General features: G+C 34.0%; 1 protein-coding gene across 1 annotated transcript in view; it reads right to left on the reverse strand.

Moving 5' to 3' along the window:
* The window catches only part of LOC145738878 (zinc finger protein basonuclin-2-like), a 42,478-nt gene extending 29,231 nt beyond the window's left edge, over positions 1–13,247 (reverse strand). The window contains exon 1 of the mRNA XM_081993994.1: positions 13,097–13,247. Within this exon, the coding sequence (XP_081850120.1) occupies positions 13,097–13,247 (151 nt within the window). The remainder of the gene's footprint in view (positions 1–13,096) is intronic.
* Between the last annotated feature and the right edge of the window lie 621 nt (positions 13,248–13,868).

The raw sequence follows: 13,868 nt of genomic DNA on the forward strand, positions 1-13,868 counted from the left end.
TAGATCACCGATATCAATCAAAAGTCCCCATAAAAAAGCGTAATTTGATAATATCTGACAAACATATAAAAATGTATTCCTAATTAAAATTTACCGTCTCTAATTAAAGTACCGTCACTGATATAAACTTAACTCAAACCATCTAACCAGTAAATTGTGCTGGTGTAACCGACAAAAGTAACGGTTAAAAATCACAAACATGACCACGCAAAGCCATTATTCCCATTTTCACACAAAACTTCTTAAAATGCACATGAATTTGTGATTAAATTAGACATTAGTATGTCTTAAAGTTGACTTATCTCTATATCTGCTTCGCTTGGTGGTCATCTTAATGACAATAGCGCCCTATCTTTGTGAAAAATCTGTGAATATATTAAAATAGCAGCAAGGACTTTAGTACCGATGTCTGAATTTATCTATGTTTTGTACACATAGGGTCTGTTGTTTAATTTTATTGCCTCAAGCGATTGAAGGCCATTTCTGTCTTAAGTTAGTTTTCAATATATTTTTTGCCTCTCTAAGGCAGCAGTGAGTGCAAGTCCTGGGTTGATATACCTTCATCAATAGGTCTAGCCCCCTGGTGGCTGAAATGTCCTTAAACATGGTCGAAACCAAAATTAATAACACTGTCGGCAGAATCACTTAAGACTCCCGTGGGGTTGAAAGGCGGTAACACAGTAAATATTCTTCAAGACTATCACATGGCAATACATCAGTTTATGTAGATTATAACCTAATGAGTCTTGCTGTGCTACGAATAGGATATAATGGATTTGGAAATAATAATTGCATTTTAAAGCGACAACAAATAAAGCAATAAGGGTGGTAGGGAATGCATTGGGGCCACCGAAACTCAATAGGAATTACTTACACATGATCGATAACTCAATAACAACCAATTAACCCTCCTTACTTTGATCGTATTTTTTAAAATGAAAATTCGTCAACAATTTCCAATGCGCTAACTCTGGTTTGGACATTCCTAGCGACGTGGTCTGTGATCACCGACCGTGAACTAATCGGCTACACGAATGATTAAATTTCAGCATAATTGTAACATGCAACATCCAAGGGAGAAGAGCAATTATCAAAGTAAATGTAGATCTTTGATATCCAACTTTCGAGCCTGTGTTGCTTTGTAAATATCTCTTAGAACTTTAGCAACACCAATGACGATTACAAAAAGGTTTTGCATGTGTGGGTAATTTTGTGAAAATCTGGATGTTATACAGGGTGTCCCGCGAGGTAAGGGACAAAATTTTACTACGAGTTGTCCTATGAAAATGCTTCCTTACCAAGATATGATTTTTTTAAATTTAATAGTGTTATTGTGCCGGAAACAACAATAATGCCGAAAAATAATTTTATGTAACAAAAAAATTAATACTACTGTGAAAATAACTGTTTATAATAATTGCTCAAAGTGTCCACCTTCACATTGTAAGTATAGTGTAGCTCTTTTAATGATGTGGCTGATAATAATCCCAATAACACGGTTGTTATTAATTTTACGAAGCAGTTCAGTCCTGGTATGTGATTTCTATGCATACACTAAACTCTTCATATGTCCCCACAAATAATAGTCCAAAGGATTTAAATCCGGTGAGCGGGGGGGCCAGGAAACTGCGCCCAATCCAACGTCCAGGAAAAGTGTTATTTAAATATTGAGTCACATTTCTACTACTGTGTAACCACATTTGTTGTCTTCTTTGAATCGGAATATCCTCTAACAACATAGCCAGTTCTTCTCGTAAGAACTGAAGGTAAATTGCCGACCGTCAAACACAAAAGGGCCGATTAACTGATCTCCTAACAAACCACACCAAACATTAACCGAAAAACGGTGATGGAAATTCCGTTCGATTGTTGCATGAGGATTTTCAAGCTACCAAGAATGGGAGTTTCTTAAATTACTGACACCGTCTCGGGTGAATGTAGCCTCATCGGTGAACAAAATGTCATTAACCAAATCCAGTATTAGATCTTGGGGAGCTGCTGATGGACGGATGAGAGAAGCATTTGGAAATGATCCTGTTACTCTCAGTTGATTAAAAACTCTTCCAAATACTCGTCTATCAGGTTATTCAGGTATTCTTGGATTTGGATACCGACGGCGGTATTCAACCACTGCTGCTCTACCACTTATCCTACCGTTACAATATTCGTATACTAGCAGCATGTCTGCATATTCTTGATTTGTGAAAACAAACATGACAATAATTTGTGTTGTGTAAAATTTTGTCCTTTACCTCGTGGGACACCTTGTATATGTGGGTGTATGTGTTGCAATAAAAATACAGGAACACACTTTTAAATGTTTTGGCAAAATACACGCAATAAATAGTAAATCATGCGTATAATATGGGAAGAAACTACCGCAACCTTGGGGCAAAAGGGAACATAAAGAAGGTTCTTGCGAATTAAAGTTCAAAAGCCGCCGCGACGGATACATCGTATACTACAATGCAACTTTGTGTATTAATATATGGATATTCCATGGTTCACTTCACTTGTTACTCAAGGATATAAATATGCTCTTTGTACGCCCCGAGAATCTCACATGAGTTGCTGCCTAAAAAGCGTATTGTTTAACAAATTTATATCCTCCCTACCTATAAGAATATTTTGTTATAACACCAATAAATTCAGCTCTAAAAAGTAGGTTATTTCGAAGTATGTTAACTGATAGAACACTGACAGATTGCATACGACAAGTAGGCATAAATCTTATGATTTGTATTTACAGAAATTTTATGCAAAACACATTATTCTCTCAGCGGGATCAAACTTAAAATAAATGCCCTATTAAACAGTTTAAAGACAGTTCATTTAAAAAAGGTAAGTGGCATAAAATTGCCTCAGTTTGATACGCGGGGCAAGAACTATCTGTAACTAAACCGTTATTTACTTTGCTGTTAATTTACTAAACTTAGATGTAAAAAAACTGGTCATCAGCTTAGTTAAAAACTGTCCTTGACTATTCCGTACTACACAATAGACTACCTCTAGCCCAAATCACTATAATTCTTTTTCAGTTAACTTGATGTAGACATCTTTTGTCTTACAGACAGCACTGGCAAGAAGGTCATGGTGAGTCTCCACCTGTCATACGTTTGAATCATTACATCGCATTGATTTTTTGCCCGAGTCGTGATCAGCATTGTATTCAAGGCAATAATAAAACCTCTTATTGTTAAAATAATTATTAATAGCCTAATAATTAGCGTTACAATAGTATTTCTCAAGACCAACATCGCCGCTTGTTAGAATATTTTAAATAAATAGCAATGACAATTTTAATGCCAGGATCTCGGTTGCTTTACCATTTCTGTACAGAAAAACGCTTAATCATTAATAAAGTTTGCGAGGTGCGAACATGATTGTCCTACCATCTGTTAAATCGATATTGGTTGTTCACACTTTACATTCAATTTTCCGCCCTGGATTTTTATTCAGGTTACATATTTTTTACCAAATTCTTTTGCACTGACATTTTACGGGTTACAATCTTAATGACAATGTTTCCTTTACTGCTAACTACACATTATATCCTGACCTTCGATTTTTTTAATAGGAAGGTACGGTAAGTGGCACATGTTTTGGAGAGCAGTGCGATTTTAGTAATTACAAATATTGACCACATCGCGTTTAAGCTGATGATTAGATAGTAGTGAATGGCATTTTGCTTTTTTTATATCTTTATTAACTATTATAATTCACGAAACAAGGCCACGCGATGCGCACAGATTACAGGAAGGAATTACCAACACCATTACGTCCATTACCACACATGTTAAGGACTGTCATGCAGACAGGAATTTTATTTAAAAAGGGAGTTCCACTTCAGTGAGCGTCGTGTTAATTTTGTCAATTGTGTGTCACAAACATAAGGTATTTTCAGTTTTACCCCTAAATTTGGTAATGATAATAGGGACAAAGGTGACATTTCTAGTTAACACTTTTGACCGTCGCTAAACATGCTACGGATTAAACCATAAAACGGTAATAATTGTAATAAACCTTAGGAAAAACTGCATAAAGTACCTACTGACTAATTATTTTATGGGCTTCCCTGTATGTAATTAAAAAAATTGAAACACCCATTTGATGTTGTTAAAAAATTTGAATCCAAAAGTTACTACTTTTTTATCATAAACAAGGTTCGTCAAAAACAAAATAAAATGTTCTTAATAAAAAAATTATTTAAGAAAATAATTCATTTTTATACAATATTTGCAGAAGTGATTCATCAGACAAAACATCACCTTTATTGACTGTAGCTTTTGAATTTTAAAGTTAGGAACATTCTGGATTTTTCATTTTAAACTACATCGAACGGCTATTTCAGTTCTTTAATTATAAACTAAAAATATAATAAAATTAAAAAAAGGGTTGGTCAGTCCCCAATAAATGACACTGTACGTCATGGTGTAAAATTATCAGTTTTTTAGTCTATATTATTAGTTCTATCTAAGTAGTATCTCTTGTAAGGTCATTAGATTATTGTGTATTTATTATTATTATACAGGGTGTTTCAGGGTTCATCCCTTGGAAAACTTAGGCAAACAATTCAAGAATATATCTGTACACAAGTACTTTGTTCTCGAGATACAGGGTGTTAAAATTAAACCTAACCTAACCTAATCATACGTATTTGACGATAAAATTTTTGTTTTTTTTTTTGTGCAGGTTACAGGATGATTTTTTTTTAAATTATTTGTATCCCCCACACACACACGCCCACATTTTTTAAACACCCTGTATCTTAAATTTCTGGCATTAGAATACGAGTGAATATCAACAATAATTTGTTTGCTCTTCAGAATTAAATTGAAATTTAAAAAATAGTTTTTATGTAATAATATGTAAAACCTCGTTAAAATAAATAGAGCATAATGCATTGTATTCGTAAATTTGTAATTTTTCATTCAACCTTGATTTTTTTGCTCTATTTTCCACAGTAATCTTTAGGTTTTTGTTACAACTCTCACCCTGTATAAAATCAACTGTCAATCTATTTTTACAAACAAGTGTGAGAGAACTCTGCATTAACAAATGTTCCTAGAAACCTCATCTCTTTTAACATTGAATAACTCAGTTATTTGATGTTTACTTTAGACACTATACAGTCTGTCCCAAATTCGATGCTCATCATTGGGATCTCAGTTATTATCAAAGGTACAAAAATCTTTAAATTAAAAAAGTTTTAAAGAATTACATCGCTAATTCAAATCTCTTTTGAAAAATAACCCAGCATTTTTTGTTTTCGAGATATTTGAACAAAACTGAAAAATGATGTTTTTTTCTTTGGCCATTATTGTGCAAATCGTTTAGTGGACAGCTGTCAAACTAAAATAAATATTTTTATGCCATGCGATACATTAATAAAATGGTGATTTTTTGGCCTATTAGATGATAATAAAATTAGATATGGCTTCCATAAGTAAAACAAAAGTGTCGATATAGCATTTTTGGGACAACCAAATTATTCTTCAGAACAAGGTGTCCTAACAATGTCGAAGTTTACCGGCTCTCCAATAAACAGTTTGCAAAATAATTGCCATGTAGGAAATCATCACAATGTTCAGTTTTTTCCAAATATCTTGAAAACAAAAAATAATAGAATATTTTTCAAAAAAAATTTGAATTAGCCATATAATTCTTTAAAACTTTTCTAATTTAAACATTTTTGTTACTTCAATAATAACTGATATAGAACAATAGAAGGTTTCATGGGCTACAAATTGGTATATTGAATCACCCTGTAACTCTCGAAATATGTAACCGAGTATTACTATTATTTCTAATGGCATGAGTAAGACTTACAGTATAGTCAAAATAAAACTAAGTATAAAAAAAACATATTAACCGAGTTACGATTTGTTATAATTGAAACTATCAAATTCAGTAAAATATGTTTTTTATATACCAAATTGTACCTCTTGAAATCCTCTTTTGACCACTCTATACAATGTCTATACAAATAGAGTATATAGACAACAACTCTTTATATTTAATAGACATTATACAGTGGTCAAAAGAGGATTCCAAGGGGTACAAATTGGTATATCGAACCACCCTGTAGCTGTAACAGCAACCGAGTAACGGTCTGTTAAAGTTGAAACTGTCGTATATAGGGTGGTCAAAAGAGGATTTAAATGGGTGGATTGTCCATATCGTACTAGTTATTTTGATCTTGTGCAATAAACACATCATATCCACACTTGTTGTATAAACGTTTGCTCTTCTTGAATAAATCTACAAATCGCATCAAATTTAATTTGATTGAAGTTGGATGAGTTTATGAATTTCCATTTATATAAAACTGAAAATATTGTCAATTAGACATGTCAATTAGATTACATTTTTTAAAAATATGTTTGTTACAACAAACTGTTATATAGTGCCTAGTATTTTATTAATACATTTAGCATACAATTTAAAAGTAGGATATCATTTGATCACTCATCGTAAAAAAGGCAGAGGTTTATAAGGAACCTTATAAGAGGAAATAAAAGTTTTCAAGCAAGCAACTTCCAAATTTCCTATAATTGGATTAACATGTAAACACTATACATTTTATTATAATGTTTTCTCTTTAAACTGCTCCATAATTATTCACTTAGAACGTTGTTCAGTTTAAGAGTTTTAAAACATAATAAAAATAATATTTTCTAGTTGGGTAATGCGTAGTTGCTCGTTATGCAGGGTGATTGATTAGAAAGTGCAAGTGGAGTAACAATAAAAGTAAAGTAGTTTAGACATTAGACAAGTACAAAAAGACTTTACATACAAAGACATAATTAATATTGTGGTGTAAGTAATTAGTTTGTTGGTCGTAATGAAGTTTGCTACATTGAAATTGGCGTGAGTAAAGCACAACTGGAGCCGTTATTACATTCAAGCTGGAGATTTAAAAACGATACCGGGTTTATAAGAGATAAATTCATTTCGCGAGCAGCGAAATGAGATCTCAATCATATCGGGCCGTTACCATTATTTATGTCTCGGCCAAATTGGTATATACTGAATAAAACAAACAAGTTCCATAATATATATCCTTCTTCACAATAAGACACCAAGCAAAAAAAGTCCACACACTAAATCAAAAAGCGTATGTTCTTAAACAAATTTTCTCGGACCGATAAATAATAGAGTGTTAACTCGGTATAAATTCAGTCGGACGTTTTACATTCAAAACACATAATAAATACACGTTCGGCGTTTGTAAGTCAAAAAAGACAGACAATGGGAGCCATTTGTTTTGGGGAAAACACATTAAAATATAAATCGAAGCAGGTATAGTGCGACACAATACGTGGTCTCCCAACCCACGAGCCTCCGCCCCCCTACAGAGCCATCACAAAACCCTAGGACACTTAACTATTTGTTACCTATTATATATATTACGAGAATCTATCAATTTATAATTAACCGCTTTTTCCTATAGTACCGCATTTAAACTTCATTAGTTTCCCTATGTCCTTAATGATCTTGCCTTACTATACAAATTATTCTTTTGACAATGTGTTACAACACAAACAATTAACTGGTTTTTTATTTTATTAATTACTACTTTCATTCTCGCATTTGTTTTGTTTTTCTTTTTTGTCTCTACGAGTATAATGGTTTTCATAAGAAAAAGTGTACAACCCTTGCATAACCAAATATGGGTCTTGGCATAAAAAAGTCAGGAGTCCTCTCTGACGTCCGTAACGTTAACATACATTTGAAATATTAAGGGGACGATAAATTTTTAATCCGGGAACAACCACGCAAAAGGGGGAAACTGGAGTGGACAATCCCAACCTTTATGTAATCTGCCCTTTTCTCTGATTCATTATCAACGTGGGGTTGTTATTGCGTGATCTATTGATTTTTTCGGACACGACTGAAAAGCAATAACCCAATTTTGTGTCGAGATATTAATCAGTGTAGAAATAAATTTAAAAAAACCATACATTTTATTATTAATTATTCTGGGGCTCACAGATGTCAGCGGTATAGAAAAGCGAATATGAATGTTGGTCCTAATTGTAAACTACTTAAGGGCCAATTTGAATTGTGAAAGCAGATGTTACCGGCAGATGCATTATATAGATATAAAATCGTTGTGTCCATCTCGGAATATTGCGACTCATGCAGCCGTCAACGGCACTACGGGGCTGCCCAATATTTTATAGACTATCATTAAAAAAAGAGACCTATGTTTTAAAACACCCACAAGGCCTTCGTTAATGGCCTGAGAGGCAAAATAAATTTATAGTCGAAAACCCTATTAGATTTGGTAAAAGTTTCGAAATTAAATTGTTAATGGGAAATTGTTCTGATAAAGACTGCAACGGGGTTGGAGGAAACAACTGTCAAGTGCAAATGTAAATAAGAGCAACAATATATGCGGAGCTAGTTACTGATGAAAATCTCATTGTAAGCCATTCCTTGCAGCTATATTTCAATTACAACTTACAAAGTCAATAACAGAAGCAGAAGATGATGATCCAATTTTTGACGGCTATTAGAATAATATCATGAAAATTCATCGAAAGCAAGGAAGTGGCATTACGTCAAATTTGCATCCGATTGTGTTCAAAGTTAAGCGGTGGTGCGGTTCATATTTTTGCCGGTCTGGGTACGGTATAAAGTGAAACTGACGTTCTCGCGACAGCGCTTTACATGACAAAGGACCACTTGACAGCCTTGTAAATATGTAGGGAATTATTCATGAAAATGCGATACGCGCGCCCAACTGACATTTTGATAGAGTTTCAAAGAAAGGAGCCGGCTAGGAACCGAAACGGAATCGACCGTGTCCCATGAATCTACTCTATATGCCAGCTTCCCCTCTGGCTCTTTTACACAACGTTAAAATTGGCCACAACACCGGCCAGACTTTTTTCACGAATTATTCAGAATTAAAACCTAGATTGGACGTCATAATCGTCAAACATTAATAGCATTCTGATGGAACAGCGACAAGCATGACCGTCATGACACAGCTAATGTATATAGTGCCGCCTTATTGGAAGCCGTGAAACACAGGGCTGAGAACACTTTAAGTGATGATACGTCATATTTAAGAATGGTGGTTGCGTCATCGTACTTATTGACCGTTCGATTTAAAAGAATAAATTGATATGCTGTACTATCACAATTGCTTCAAGGAAGCTTTTAATGAGCAAGGTTACTAATTTTTTACCCATTCCATCTTAACAGGTATGTAAGATATTTTTTGTCACCTTCTAGTATAATGAGCACTTTATTTCCAGAACAAATTAAATTAGAACAATAATTATCTTGACCGTTTGGCATAGTTTTAAGTTTTAGCTGGAATGAAACTGGTTTTGTTCGATGACGAAGAGAAGTGAGAAGATTTTAGGCCAAATCCCTTTTTCACATGGTGGTTCAGTAAAGAGCGTATGCTACGTGCAAATATTTATTGATCCTTTGTAAACCGGTTTCGGCCCTTTAGGCCATCATCAGCACTCAAATCTGCCGAGAGAAAAACAAGGGATAAAAAGTTGGAAAATAAAATAAAATGCCAATGTTACTCACTCGTCAGATCCCACATGTCCAGGGCTGAAGGATAGCCGATTCACAGGGTGGTCTCCGAACATATCTTTTTTTTTTTTTAAAGAAGAGCTGGAGTATTATTTTAGGTAAATCATACTAAAATACCTAAAATGTCATTGCAGGAGCTAAAATCCGGACTGTAGTTTGAAACTTGTTAGCAATACAAGCCAGAACAATTATCTATACCGAAGCTAAATTACTTACGAATCATGTCAATTTTGCGAGGTATTTTCTCAAAAACATCAAAATAAATTTGAGACGACAAAAAAGCCAGAATTTTCAAAATTTGCACAGACTGGAAAAGCAGAAGAAGCAATTATCAGAGAAAAAGTACTCACATACATGCTGCTAACTGTAAAATGGATGTGCAGGTGTCCATGAACAAGGATAGTGACCTGCACGAAAGATCTTCAAAGAATAACTTGTTCCTGCTTCAACTATGCTCCGGAATCAGAACAACGGACCCATCCAATCGAAAAGTCATTCTCAGAGGCAGAATTAAAAAAAAATCATCTGCTAATCCTGGATTGAAGAATAAGTAAGATTCCTACAAAGTGAAAAATGATTGAACGATTGAGCAGTTTTGGAAGATCATTCAGCACACCAAACGTAAGAAGAACTGTGGACTGTTGTAAACATTTACAAGGAAAACTCGATTGTCTATCAAAACTCAATTAAGGTTGTCCAGGAGCTGGTAGAGGACTTGTCGTAATTTCTGACAAGCAATTTGGAAGGCAGAGCATTGAACTTGCTTGTCATGGGACAAGCAAAGAAGCAAGACATCTGAATAGATAACCATTAATCGCTGAACGTTACAACCTTAATAAAGAAAGAAGAAAAATTGTTTTTCTGGACATGTTGGACATTGTGGGGAAAATAATAAAATATTGTACTTCTTCAATTTTAAGTTCAATATTAGACTTTTTGATAATGTGTTTCAGCTAAACAGTTTCATTCAGTTGTGTGCTACTTCCTGTTCTTCAGAGAGGCTTCACTTACTTTTTTATAATTTTAATGTTCTTGAAGAATAATAATTTCAACCGGGAAATCAGAGTCATAAACCCTTGACGATCAGATTTTTTAAGCTAAGAAGGATTTATAGAAACATTCCTGTCATCTCTGTTTCTTAATTTAACAATATAAAAAACCTATTCTCTGTGCGATGCCATATTTGAAGTCCATACATTATTTAATATATTCACAACACGAACAATAATCATCATTGTAAGACCTGCTATTAGCGGTTATTGTATGATACCAAATTTTTATTATGTTTACAGCTAATTAGTAACTATAGCTAATAGTTTAAAGTTGCGGAATCTACGACACTGGTAAGAAAGAGAAATAGAGAGAGAGGTAAGAAGGCATGACAGAAACACTACCTCGCAATGCTCTATTACCTTAGGCTGTTATTACATCTCGGAATCCATTTATGAACAACCTTGTTCCTGTTTAGCATTATTAGTTGGTTAGACAATTGCGTACTAAATTAACTAACGTAGTCTTTTATTTTGTCTTTTAAAAAGCGTCGGGATAATTAGAGCAATTATTCCCGAGTAGTGAGTAAAATTTGGATTTTAAGGAACCATGGTAAATTGGTAACACCACAGGCGATATGTTAATGAATTAAGTACAGTACCGTGCGTAGAAAAAGAATTAATAACAATAGGAAAGCTGGCATTTTATCAGATATTAGCCGGAAACAGAGATTAATTCCGCAATTACGAGCTCCTTGAACGTATAGCTAAATATGAAATTACATAAGCTGTAATAATGCGGTGGTGCGCAGTAATGGGTAACCATTCATCAGTGATTTTACTAGTAGAAATGAGTAGGTAACAAACCATGACAAACCATAGATGCCGCCTTTAATTATACAGTAAACACAATATAGAAATCTTGCTGTTCTCTTTCTCGCAGGGGGGCAACCTCTTTTATTACCATTATAGTAGAAATAAAAAATATTCCAATTAAGAAGGCTGCCGCTGATGCTATATATCAATCTATATAGACTCAGCATGGGACAGGGTTTCGAAAAAATCATTAATATCGAACCGAAGAAAAATAAATTATGGCAAAATTTTAGTTTATTGCTTGTCGATGTTTGATTCAATATCTCACACGGAGGTTTTCCATAAATTACATTTTGTACGACAACGAAAACATTCGTAGGAAGCTACATAGTTTTATCCTACTTAAAATAACTGACCTTTGAGTAAATTTTCTGAAAAGTCACAACGGTTACTACAAACAATTTTTACGGTCAGCTACTTGGACAAAAGCCAAACCGCTACTTGTTTTGATGGGTGCGTAACAATTAACAAGTTTACTGGTTCTTTTATAAAAAAATATGTTATTAGACCTTTTTATTATTATTAACACCGGGAAGTGCAGCTATAACACACCATTATTAATGGAAATATTATGCATGGCGCTATGTTTATAACGCGGTGTCATCTGCACACATTCAAAAAACGTTTAAGGTTTTTTACGAACGCTTTTATGAAGAATCCCTATTTTGAGTTTCTATAGATTTTTAATAAAAAGTTAATTATGCAAATTGATATGCTGATATATTATGGCAATATGCCAGTTGATTGCATAAGTGTTTTTGACAAATGTTCCATCAGTTGGTTTTAGCCGAATTGATTTTATAAGTGTTTTCTTTATTAAAAAGTAAAATCTCTGAAAAATGGTAGGTTTTATGTGAGGTTTACATAATGCAAATACAAAGTTTATCGAGTAGTATATTAAAAAGTTGAGAGGTTTTTGAGGTTTTTAAGTTTAGTGGCTAGTTCATTCTTATTTTCACAATCTGGAGTACAGTTTGAAGTTATTTGTTTCCACCACTTACATCTCAAGAAGTAATGGATATAATACTAGCTCCTTTTAAAAGTATTTTTCAACGCTTTAAAGTTTTTTATACAATTTTTTACTAGAATCTGCGAAATTCACTCTGCACTTACTTATTGAACTGACGACATAGATTTACATTTCTTCTTTACTGACTAAAATGTTTTGAAGACACAAGAATACCTTTTGTGTCCACACTGTACTTCTGCACTTAGTTTTTGTTTTTTGCCTTTATAAAAACTAAAAAATATAAAGAAAATAGCAAAAACTTTATTCAGAAACCTTCAGATGTAGGTACTGGTAGTTATCTGATCCAAAACGTAACAAAAAAGGTAATCACTCAGAAAGAAACCTCATGTGTTTGTGAGGTAATTAGTGATTGGTGATGCTTAACTTATTTGGTATTTTGTGACCTATGCATTAAAACAGCAAAATGTCAAATTCAACATATATTAAGCTAATTCTTTGATCGGTTACAATGATCACAATGCACTCCAAGGTAAATCAATTAATAATGAAGAAAAGGTAAGTTAACGGTTTCAATATGACAAAATCTATCCAAATTATCAATTCAGATGGCTGTTCTCATCCACTCCTGAATGTAGGCCTTTTCAGTTTTTCCCCGCAATCTTCTGGATCAATCACGCCATCTTTTTTGAGGTCTGCCAACACTTCTGTTGTACTCTCTTGGCCGCCAAACTGTTGATTTGTATGTCTATCTGTGCTCTGTCTTGCAATAGGCCAGCCAGTTCATTGCGTTCTTCTCCTGATTTCCTCATTTGGGACTTTATTTCGTAAACAAATTCCCAGCTGCTTAGCATGTTAGCGGGATTGTTTCGAGACTATAAGTGAGGACTGATAGAACACACGACTTGAAAATTTTTCTTTTAAGGTTTATGGGGTGTCCCTAGATCTAAGAATGAACCCGAGTTTGCCAAAAGCTGAGAGCTACTTTTCTAGGTGTTAGTGGGAGTTAATAATCTTTTGCCTGATTACTCTCTGGTGGTGGTCTTAAAGAAGGAGCCCCTCTGCAGGAACAGTGTCTCCGTCTCTCGAAAGATGATAGAGATGTATCAGGTGCTTTGTAGGAATATGGAGCTTTAGATGGTCGAAAAGGGCAGGTATCTCTCCTGGCACCAATTTCTCAGCAGGCCACAACTCCAGTTGTAAATAAAAGCACTAGAAGTCCGACAAAAGCGACTATGCTAGAATGAGTTAAACGAAGAGCGATTTAGCAAAGTGAAGAGCAGGAAACTGCAATGAAGAAAAAAGACCCCACCAGAGCCATAACCTCAAACTTCAGTAATTTGTAAACAAGTGTAAATAAGTGTGAAATCAAAATAAACACTAATGAATTATGCCAAAATCAGGTAAGTTACTAAAGAAGTTAAACCGTAACAAGAAATGTTTTCTTAATAAAATCTTAGTTTTAGCACTTATTA

The sequence above is a fragment of the Ips typographus genome, linkage group LG16, assembly GCF_016097725.1.
Source record: "Ips typographus isolate SLU linkage group LG16, UJ_Ityp_2.0, whole genome shotgun sequence".
NCBI lineage: Eukaryota > Metazoa > Arthropoda > Insecta > Coleoptera > Curculionidae > Ips > Ips typographus.